At 35.0% G+C, this 12,527-nt stretch overlaps 1 protein-coding gene across 1 annotated transcript; it reads left to right on the forward strand.

The window, feature by feature from the left end:
- The first annotated feature begins 6,239 nt into the window (after nucleotides 1-6,239).
- Nucleotides 6,240-12,109, forward strand: LOC114333783 (nuclear pore membrane glycoprotein 210). Its single transcript, XM_028283788.2, has one exon. It carries the CDS (start codon nucleotides 6,267-6,269, stop codon nucleotides 12,015-12,017), a length of 5,751 nt encoding a protein of 1,916 aa, XP_028139589.1. The 5' UTR covers nucleotides 6,240-6,266; the 3' UTR covers nucleotides 12,018-12,109.
- The last annotated feature ends 418 nt before the right edge of the window (nucleotides 12,110-12,527 follow it).

Raw genomic sequence — 12,527 nt, forward strand, 5'->3', positions numbered from 1 at the left:
TTTTTTGTATATACATGTTTATTATATGACCCTTTCTACACTCCATTGGCATATTTTCTCGGTTCCATATATTTTTTATTATTTTCTAAACCCGTTGCATCAGTTCTTCTCCTCCGTTTTTTATTAATTCATTGTTAATTTCATCCAGTCCTGCTGTTTTCCCTGATTTAATTTTATTAAACCTTATCATTATTTCAATAATTTCATTGTATGTGGGAGCGTTTTCTTTTTCGTCCCTTTCATCCCCTATTCCACTTCCACTTTTTCTTTTTGTGTTCATTTAGCTTTTAATCTGTTCTCATTTTTATCCATTTGATTCATGCTTGCTTTTTCTCTATGTTTTTGACTTTGTACTCTTCATCAAAAAATTTTTTTGCTTTTATCCTATTGTTTCCTCTGCTGTGTGTATTACGCTTGTTTTGATGTTGTCCCAGTCTGTTTCGATGTCTTACTATGACATGATGCTGCATACTGCTGAAATATACTACCCACACTATGTCCATTCCTGTAAAATTCTATATTTTCACAGACGAGACCATAGCCCCTTTGGAAGCCTTAATTTTCTTCAAAACGAGTTGTGAAGAGAAATGTGTTGTGCTCATTAAATGCCATATTATTAAGTGCAGATACACCAAATATATCCTACAAATCCAATTTTTCAAGCAATAAAAAATGATTGGGTCATCTCGAAAATAAGTATCAGTATCTGGGTATCTTCGTGTCTAAGAATCGAAGTAAATGAGAAAGTGGACAGTCAACATAAAGCGAATAAACAATTTACAACAAAATATAGCAATTATTTGAACACCTACCTGAAAAACCTAACCAAAGCTCATAGTGTGAATATTTGGCAAAACTATTGAAAGAATGCAAGATCCAAACTAAATGAAATCTCTCCTTTTGTGAACATCATCTTAAATAATTGAGTAAATAGAAGAAGACACCAAGTAATAATTAACCGACTGTCTGAGAATTTGACGTACTGCATTAATAGACCGGGCGTTTAACAAAATAAATCGATTTTTAAAAACAGCACCTAGAGATTTGCAACGTTTTGTATTGTGTTCAGGATGACGTCAGGAAAAAAGTCCAATATACAAACATGGGTGAAAATGCATAATTGCACTTTAAAGTGCATAAATTTCATTGAACAGTGCGTAAACATGTCAAAATAAGTATATTAAGGTAAATATTTTCTTATTCAGGGGGCTTTTGGGGTCAGGGTTACTGCTAAGGCACGTCATCTGGAGTTTCGACGATTTTAGACACTCAATTGGTGCAAACAGATTACTCAAAGTTTAAATGAATCGCTTACCATAAATACGTCATCAGAACCTGGCCCCGGAGCAGCTGGTGCCCAAGGTCACTGCTGAGGTACGTCATCTTAGACTGAACGCAGTCATCTTCTGGAATTTCGATCCTTTCCGACATTTCAACACTAAACTGATGCAAATAGATTAGGTACTCGGGAAGTTTTTGGGATTGCTGAACACGATGCTAGGGTATAAGAGGCCCGCCTGCAAAACTAGCATAGGCGCCCTTCGGATTTTTAAAATCAATATTTTTTATAACACCAGCAGAAAAAAAGCTCATCATGCCGCCCCCTAAACAACGGCGCCCGCCTGCAGTGCATTCCTTGCAGGCCCGTTATCGCCGGCCCTGGCCATCAGAACCGATCTCCGAAAACCGAAAACCCTCGAAATTACAGAAGATAACGTGAGTATCAGTCAATCTGGGTTCTAGGTGTGAAACGGTTCAAAAGAACTCAATTATTTTGCCTCATCCAGAAACCAAAAACCGTAAATGTATTGTAACACATTCTTATCTCACCCTGTAGATATAAGAATATCGCTTCATATGTCAAGTAAATTCAAGGAATTTATTTCTGTTCCAAAAAAAAACGTGAAAATAATTCAATATGGAATTGTAGTGTATCTGTTTTGTTAAAAGAAAGACGTTATATTATTTTGTGGTCATAGCTAAAGAAAAACATTAATAGAACAAGATAAGAGAAACACAGCGCATTACAAAGAGATAAACAAAGCTATCAGAAGGAACATCAAGGAAAGTCAAAGGAGAGTACAGGAAGAAAAAATAGAAAAAACCATTGAACAAAATAAAAATATGAAGTGCTTAAAACCACAGCTTGGAAGCATACAGATTAATAGTATAAAGAACAAAGTAGGCATAGAGACCAATAATATAGAAGAAATTATACAAATAACACAAGAATATTATAAAAACCTCTACAATACAAAACAGAAACCAACACAAGAAATCCTTAAGCAATTATAAATAAAAATAAAAAATGTCAATTCCGACTTACAACCAGAAATCAGTAAGAATGGGATAAAATGAGCACTCAAGGAGATGAAGAATAATAAATCGCCAGGAAAAGACGGGATAACTGTAGAAATGCTAAAAAATGGTGGGAAAACAACTAGAGAAGTTTTGTACACACTTATGAATGAAATATTAATGACAAAACAAATACCCAACACTTGGAACGAAGCAGTAACATTGTTACTATTTAAGAAAGGAGATAAAAAGGATCTAAAGAATTACAGACCCATAACTTTACTAAATATGATGTACAAATTATTAACCAAGACATTAACAAACAGATTAACAACTAAATTAGATGGATACCAGGCAAGAGAACAAGCCGGATTTAGAAAAAGCTTCAGTACAAGTGACCACCTTTTAACGATGAAGATATTAATCTAAAAAGCTAACGAATATCGTATCCCGCTATATATGGCATTTATTGACTTCGAAAAAGCATTTGATAGTGTGGAACACTGGGCAGTAAAGAATTCCCTACAAAACAGCAGAATAGACTACAGATATACCGACTTAATTACAAATATATATGATAAGGCAACAACAACTATCAAGCTAATGAAACAAACGGAGCCTATTAAAATAAACCGAGGAGTAAGACAAGGAGATACCATCTCGCCCAAGCTATTCAACCAAGCGCTAGAAGATGTGTTCAAACAACTGCACTGGGATGGTTTGGGTATAAACATAAACGGGCAATATCTGAATCACTTACGATATGCTGATGATATTGTATTAATAGCAGAAAGAAGTGAAGAATTACAAAGAATGATGGAAGAACTAGATAGAGAATCGACAAAGATAAGACTGAAGATGAATTACAGTAAAACAAAAACCATGACCAATCAACAAGAAGAACTAGTAATTACAGTGGCACAAACAAGAATAGAACAAGTAAAAGAATATATATATATATATATATATATATATATATATATATATCTAGGACAAATCACTAGATTAAATAGAGAAAATCAGACCGAAGAAATAAAGAGAAGAATAAGGTTGGCCTGGGCATCATTCGGAAAACTGTCTTATATTCTAAAGAACAGAAAATACCCGCAATACCTAAAAACAAAAGTCTTCGATCAATGTATACTCCCTGTTTTAATATATGGCTCTCAGACATGGACGTTTACAAAAGAGAATATGGAAAAAATAGCAAAGACAGAAAGAGCCATGGAAAGACAAATGCTGAACATTAAATTATCAGACAGGAAAAGAAACGAATGGATCCGTAACAAAACAAAAGTGAAAGACTTCTCTACCCAAGTAGCAAAGCTTAAATGGAAGTTCGCCGGACACACCCTACGGCAGAAGGATGAAAGATGGACTAAGATGGTAATACATTGGAGACCATGGAACCACAAACGAAAAAGGGGAAGGCCACAGATGCGATGGTCAGATGACCTGAAGAAACACACTGGGTCAAAATGGATGCAAATTTCCCAAGATAGAGAGGCATGGAAGAAGGAAGAGGAGGCCTATATCCAAGGATGGATGTTTAGGGCTGATTAGATAGATTAGATAGATAGCTAACTTAGATTTCCTGTATTTAATTTCTGTGATGTAAAAAAAGAGTTACATTGTATTATAATGATCGACTGACGCCACGATTTTTGGAGTTGATACACATATGTACTAATATCAGTATCAGAGAGCCCAGGTGTCGAATCGTGGTATCAGCAATATTTTTCTTGAAAACTGTGGAACTGGGAGAGGTTTGCTGACTTTTCGAACTGATTTTTGATGGCTCCCTACTAAGTAGGTTTGGCTTAGGATATATTTTGTTTTTCCCTATTGGTCTATAATAAGTGTAGGAAGCTAAGTTATTTTTTTATTAGTCAATGATGAAAGAGAGAAGGATTAAACTTTTTTCTTATTGGTTGATTGGATGAGTGGGGTAGAATGAGAGAAATGGAGTGGGTCTTTGGAAGGAATCTTTTTGCTTTGAGGAGAGGCATTCAAGTTGTGTGATTAGGAATGCAAGTTTGGGCTTTCAAAGAGAGAGGTTGTTGTTTTCTAAGAAAGCAGTATTGGAAGCAGTATCTATGTAGTGTTAGAAACTGTTCTACTTTCGTGACTTGCTAGTCACAAGCCAAATGCCGCTGTCAGAAAAAAGCCAGCTTATTTTAGTGTATACTATACTGCCTAAGTTTCTTTTTGTAAACAGTTATGTATTAAATGCTAAAGATAATCCTAAATACCTCAAAAGTTATTTAAAAGTCAATAGGAGCAGAATCTTGGAAGTTTATTTATTTTTGCTGAAACTTTTCATGGAAATAAACATTTTTGTACAACTATTTATCTACATTCAGTGAAAAGTGCGTGCTTTGGACATTCACAACGTGAAGAATGAGGACAGGACTGTATGACAAGGTATTGTTTGTAAACCTTTTTATGGTTTTTGTAAACAGAATCTCTTATATTGTCTACAAGAGATCCAACCTTTCCTTTTTTTTATTTTTAATTTTAATAAAATTTATTTCATTTTGCAATAACGTTTTTTGATTGACATTATGTATTATTATTTGATCCCTTTCTCTTGTTCCAAAATGATATTCAACTGAGAATACTATGGTAAGTCATGTTATATTTACACATATTTATGTAAATGTGTTTGTCTCTTATGATAACATATTTTTATTAACTTTTTACATTAGTTATCTTTTTTGAAGTTTTATTTAAGCTTCGTCTTTCATTTTCTTTTTATCCAATGGTGGCCCCCGAGAATTTGAGTTTCTATTATATTTAAAATCTATTTAGAATCCACGCCCCTAGATCTCTGAAGACTTAGAGCTACCGAGGTACTCCGAAAAGTTACGTACCATTAAGTATATATATTTTTATGTTTGTTTAATTTGTCGAATTACATATTAATTTTTTTTGTCTTTGTTATCCATAGGCGTGCCACATAAAATGGCTTCCATTCGTGGGGCTGTTATAGGTGATACGTGGATCGGTTCTGATGTCATATTCGTGTCCAGGAACCCTAAAACTCCCTGAGTCAACTGATTGTATCAATTTAATGTCGAAAACCCTCGAAACTCCAGAAGATGACGTGCCTCACTGCCTCAGCAGTGATCTTGGGCACCAGGTGCTCCGGGGCCGGTTCTAATGACTTATTCATGGTCAGCGATCCAAATAACCTCCGAGTAATCTGTTTGCATCAATTTAGTGCCGAAAACCATCGAAACTCGAGATGACGTGCCTTAGCAATAATCCTGAGCACAAGGTGCTTCGGGAGTCGGTTCTAATTATGTATTCGTGTTCAGTGACCCGAAAATCCCCGAGTGTCAAAACATGGTCCTTAATATAATTATTTTGACACTGTTATGCTCTTTTAGATGCATTCTATGCACTTTAAAGTGCAATTATGCATTTTCACCTATTTTTCTAAAGTAGATAGATTTTTTCATGATGTCATCCTAAACACAGTGCAAAAAGTTGTAAGTTTCTAGGTGCTGTATTTAAAAATCGATGTATTAAGGTGTTTTTTATGCTAGATGCCCTGGTCTATAACCCGTAAATTCTTAACGCAAAAATAATCTTCGCCAACCTGCAGAAACTGTTCTCTCCCGTTGACTGTAAAGCATATTCTAGTTGACTGCCAGTACTGCACAGAAAAAAGAAGAAAATATGAAATCACAAAAAACACCGAACATTTACTCGTATTTAAAATAGTTGTGTTTACATACATATATTTTTAATCTAAATAAATCGAATCCTTGCGGATGTTACTCCACTATATGTTTGATGTGGAATGTGAATGGTATGTTTTTAAATAAAAAATGGCATTTTCTCATTGGCTGGAAAACCAAACTTTCTTTCCAGTTACACTATTTTTTATTAATTCAAATATGTCACTCAACTTTGATATATCATGAGCGGTCAAATAACAGATAAATTAATTTGACAAAGTTATGATGGGTAACCAAATTAAAATTGTACTTTTTATTGTCAAGTTAATTGTAATAAGTACAACGATAAACGCTTTCAAATTGAACGTGCCGCGAGTTTTACTACCAATATTCAACGAGTTTGCTATAAACTTTACTCTAGAAGCAACAGAAGGAGGTTGTTACAAATGGAGTACAACAAGAAACGATATCATACAAATCATTCCAATAGATGAGCAGCCTGAATCAAAATGTTCAAATAAAGTACAAATTAGTGCCGTTACTAAAGAGAAAATAAAAAATATGGCGATTGTTTTAGCCGAAGATCTGAGTACAGGGGAAACGCTGAGATGTGATGTAATAGTAGACGCCATACATGAGCTGCGCATTAAAACAACGACAAAGGAACTATTTATGGAAGAAGCACCTGAAGATTTTGAAGTCAAAGCTTATGATGATCAAGGCAACGAATTTTCGTCTCTTGAAGGAATTGAGTTTGAATGGATCATCCTCTCCTTTACAGAAAACAAAGAACCGATTTTGCAATATATACCGTTCGAAAATTCTCCATACAAAGCTCCCCCCGTTATAGAATCGTTAGAAAAGCAATTTAAAAAGGGTAATATAGTATTATTAGAAGGAGTAAAAAGTGGAACAGTGAAAGTTTCCGTTCGTCTGCCACTCGAGGAATACCAACATCTACCAACATGTGAGGTACAACTTATGGTAGTGGCTAATGTAATAATTGTCCCTTCAGATGTCTATATTATGGTTGGTGACACTATAACTTTTCAATTTTTTTATTTAAAAAATGGCAGAATGGAAGAAATTGATTTATACATCTCTCAATACCAGTTTAAGGTAGAAAATGAACAGGTTGCAACTTGTACAGAAAAACTGAGTTCCGTTACTGGCATAAAAGAAGGAGATACCAAGATTCGATTACATGACGTCAATTTAAGTGAAGATGATGTTGTACTTAAACTACCAGAAGCAAATATGCATGTAGTAAAACCAGATTTCATGTTACTAAAAATTTTACCTCACAAAAATTGGGCTATTCTAGTTGCAGATCACTACGAAATTTCAGCTGAGTTGTATACAGCAGATGATCACAAAATCTATATTGGAGAAGCCGTTTTAATTCACATAAATCTTTCTCTAGATTTTGCTATAATTGAAAGATCTTCTAATGGTAGCTGGCTTTTAGGTTATGGTATGAAACCAACCATAGCTCCAGTACAAGCATCGCTGGAGTCTATAGTCAATGATAAAGTAGGAGTTATTTCATTGGACAAATCCATTACCGCTAAAAGTGATCTAATGATATATCCCAGAATATCTATTAATCCATCAGAGGTTATGTTACCATGGGATTCAGTTATACGACCAAGCTACGAGGTAACCTTAACTGCCACCGGAGGTGATGGAAGATTTATGTGGACAAGTACCAATAATTCCATTGGTATGGTTAGTCAATATGGTCTAGTAAGAACTCTATCAAATGGTGTTTTTGAAGTAGCTGCTATTATGTTACGCAATCACTACAATAGGGCTGCCACAAAAATTTTTATCTTGCCTCCATCTCGTCTTGAAATTATAGAATTTTTAATGGAGACTGAAATTGGTTCTTCAATTCACTTGTACATAGCACTTTACGCTGAGCAAGAAAAGAATGGCCAGCTGATAAATGTACCTTTTACACAATGTCAAGATCTACCATTCCAAGTTAGACTCTCTGATTCAAAATTTCAACTTAACAGAACAGAATCACTGTCAACAATAGGAGTTTCCTGTGGTAGCATAGTATTAGATGCTTTGGAAATAGGCACAAGTAAGGTAACGGTAACATATTTCCATAACGGCAGAGCACTAGAAGATTCCGTATCTGTAACTGCGTTTAAAGCTTTAACAATTTTTGAACCAAAAGCTGATATTGTCTTGGCAGTAGGTACAAGTACAAATATTATATACACGGGAGGTCCTCGGCCTGGTTTAAAACATTCAAATGCATTTCAACCTCTTGTGGTTAGTGATGATGAAACTATTGCTACAGTTGAAGATATTACAACGTCTCACACAATTGGAATGGAATATACGGTTGTACAAGTAGTATGTTTAAAAATTGGAAAAACCCATGCCAAAATGCAGATACAAAACATACAGAAAACTTCAAGTTCACAACGTCAGACACATGTCGTACAAACAAGAATTTCTTGTGCTACCCCAAGAGAAATTATTCTACAGCCCGAGATAAAAGTAGCTGACACAAATATTTGTCCTTTAGATTTAGAATCAAGCTACGTCATTGTACATAGCAACACAAGTATTACTCTTGATGTTTCAGTATATGACGAGTCAGGTCTTAAGTTTTTAAATATCACCAGCTTGTCTCTTGTTTGGAACATAGACCCTTATGGAAGCGCCAAAATTAAACACCCTGATGGACTTTTTGAAAATAATTTAGAATTTAGTGGTGTTCCAATCGCATTTAGAATGTATCAAATTCTTGAGACAACGGTGGAGAAAGGTACCATGGGTGTTAACGTGTCTATCTCAGGTTACAATAAAGCAAAGTCTAATATTCCAGCAGAATATCCCCCATTTATAACCCTAGAAGATAAACACTTCCCAACATACTCCCTGCGACTCTACTTAGTACAGGATGCTGTCATTTCACCAAATTATATAAATATTTTTAACCATCCTGGAAACAAAGTGACCGTGTCTGTTGAGCAAGGTTCCGGTTTTTTCGAAATGGCTATGAATACTAATGATATAGTTACTGCTCATTATTCTGAAACTGATAGAACTATAGAAATTACACCTATTAGATCAGGTGAGGTAACAGTGCAAGTCATAGATTTATGTTTGGTGTCCAGGCCGACCTATTTGGCAGTAAACGTAATATCTGTAGGAATAATAAGAATTGAAATGATTGATAAGGTAGAGATACGAAAGTGTATCAACACAATTGTTCGACTGTATGACGAAAACGATAATTTAATGGACCTTTCAGATAATAACATAGTTAACTTGAGACCTCATCTAAAGGACAACATTGTGAACATTTATTTATCAGACAAACATTCAGACCAACCCTGGGGCTTTGGTGAAACTCATTATACGATTACAGGTGTTGAAGTAGGTGACACAAAGTTAATGTTTTTAGCAAAAGGTAACGAAGATATATATAGTGCACCAGTAAATCTACAAGTCTTTGAACCTCTTGCATTAACACCTAAAAATGGATCAATTATTATTAACTCAAATGTACAAATTGTTTCCAAAGGAGGACCATCATCAGATGTAAAATTAGTTTTTGAAACAACCTCAAAAAATTTAAAAGTTTCCGAACAGGGTGTTATCACCGGGAAGTATCTTGGACCAGCTGTGGTAATTGGAAGAGCTGTTGGGATACACCCTTTCACAGGACAAAGCATTGTTTATGCAGAAGATCATGTAGATATACAAGTTGTCAAATTAACTGGTGTAAAAATAATGGCTCCACTCACTAGATTTAAACTTGGAGTCATGGTACCCTTTTGGGCGTGGGGTATTCCAAATATCTCACCGATGATATTAGGATCATTCCACGATCCACCAATAATGTTTAAATGGGACGTAGATGATAAATTAATGTTGGACTTAAGTGGTATCTTTCATCCTATTGGAGTTTTCAAGAAAAAACTACACAGAATAGCAATCAAAGTCCAAGGAATTCAAGTAGGAAAAACAAAATTATTTGTTCATGCTAACGTACCTGGTACCACTTGTAATGTTAAAAACTTGGACTCTGTCACATTATCGGCTTGGATTGAAGTAGAAGTAATACCAGAATTTATACTGACAACACCAAAAAGTTTTCCAGGCAATCCATTACTAATAGCTCCATTTTCTGAGCTACAACTGAACACTAATTTACACGAAATAGTAGACACTGAAATTTCTTATGTATTACTGGAAGATCGTTTATTATCGACAGAATCTGAATTGGATTATTTCTCAAATACAAATGTAACCCTTGTTTCAATTTCAAGAACAGGCCTTCTAAAGTCCTATGGAATCCTAGGTCAAACTTGGTTAGTTGTAACAGGTACTGATAAATTGGGTCTTAAACAACGACTGTCTATAGTTGTTGAAGTTAAAGCCATTCACTATATGAATCTTGTTGTAAACGCAAATTGGCGCATTCATTCAGATAGTCCACTTCGAACAGTACCGCTAGGAACTGAATTTGTATTAAGAGCTACTTTTCACGATGATATGGGCAATACATTTAATGCTGGGCCGAAAGATCTACACTTAAGAACCAGTCGCTGCGATTTACTTAAGATTGAAAAGATTAATGGAGATGCTGCTGTAATTATTCAAACCAAACAAGCCGGATCTACTGTTATAAAAGGTTGGGCAGAGGGCATTCAACAAACCGCAGATTATTTAAAAGTACAAGCAGAACAATCAGTACGACCAATCTTCGACAGTCTAACTAGTGGAGATATCATCTGCTTATGGACCCCAGTAGTCAACGAATACAATATGCCTGGTACTTGGAAAAGTAATGATGATTCTTTGATGCACATCAATCCAGCTTTAGATATTGGCTTTGTCGGTAAAAAAGAAGGAGTTGTTGTTTTGACACATTCTTTACTAAAAGGAGCCCCTATTTACATTCAGATATATACCGTCAGTGAAATTGAGTTTCTAGAATCTCCCCGTACAATTTTAACTAATGCGGAACTTGACACTGTTATAAGGATTCCGTTAGTACTTCAAAATCCAAATACTGTGGGTATTAAAACAAATAATTTAATTCAAGGTTGGAGATGTAGAACAGATGTTCGAAAATTAGTAAGACCAACAGGCTTTAAATGTTTTATTGAGTTTTCTAATTCAAGCTTGCCAATTCAGATAAATGACTTGTTCAATGTAACCACCAGTTGGGTTCCCGATACTGGCCAGTATGCATGCAAAATAATTAATCTTGGTGTTAGTGGGCCTGATATATCCATGCTCAAAACTGATGTTATTATGTGGGCTACAACTGAAGACAGCGATAAGTCGTCTAAAAAAATCAAGATAAGATTTTTACCTGGAGTATATTTACCACATGAAATAATACTAGATGGTAGTCTAGTAGGTAAATTTTTAATAATTGGATTACCAGAAGTTTTAGAGCAAGTAGAGGTTCATGCAGCTGATGAAAGTATTTTATACATTGCTCCTACTAGTGCAGTCAACTCATCAGTCTTAGAATACAAAGTAAATTTAATTGATTACCACTGGAGATTGGAAAATCTTGAAGAAGCGATGGGAATATTTATCATTTCTCCAATAACTAAACAAGAAATAAAAGTTCTTGTAAAAGTGGCCGGAGATTTGCAGCATAACTTATGCATGTCTGGAAGATCGCGTATGTGGTCATTCTTACAAACCTATAAATATGCTCTATGTATGACCACATTGCTGATATTGATTTTCTATTTAACGTTTTACTTCTACTCCACTTATATGCAACCGATTGTCAACGTAAACGTTCCTACCAGTACTATGCTAACGAGCAACCTTCAAGCATCTACGCAGGTGTCCTGCAGAATACCAAGTCCCTGCGCTGCTCTTCGAGCACAATTGGAATCTCGTCAATGTGCGGCTCATCAGCTTGCAATCACTAGAAGAACACCTATAGATCAAGTTAGATATTCTCCGAGATATGGAAATAACGCTCTCACGTCATCAACCTGTCATAATACAAACTGTCCAGGCAGATGGATATGAAAATTAGAGTGGATTAAATCATTATAAATCTTGTTAAATTTGTGTTAATTAATAATTATATAGTTTGTTATAAAAATCACATATTTAATGTTTATTGGTTTTGTAACATACAACCAAAGTTTTTGTTGATTCTAGCTCTCACGGAAATTCGCCAATGTAAATTATCAAAAATTACAGTATTTAACTGAAACAGATTAAATACATAATTGAAAAACTATATTGATAAATTCCTAGAAGATCAAAATAACATGTAATGCAGGACTGAAGACGAGAAAGTTAGAAAGACAGGATGGAGGAAAACAATACCGTAGATCAGATAGCCACCCTGACCATGCAGACGAATCTCATTTTCTTCATTAAGAAATTAAAAAACTGGCTAGGAAGTAGAAAGGTAGAAGTGTAAAATTCAGATAGATCTGCTGCTTAGACTAGAATACGCTGTATATCGGATTGCCTGTGGATAAGCAGTACGGCAACAGATGCAGGCTTGCGGCCCTCTTTCTCTCGCGT

The sequence above is a fragment of the Diabrotica virgifera genome, chromosome 7 (assembly GCF_917563875.1).
Source record: "Diabrotica virgifera virgifera chromosome 7, PGI_DIABVI_V3a".
In the NCBI taxonomy this organism is placed as follows: Eukaryota; Metazoa; Arthropoda; class Insecta; order Coleoptera; family Chrysomelidae; genus Diabrotica; species Diabrotica virgifera.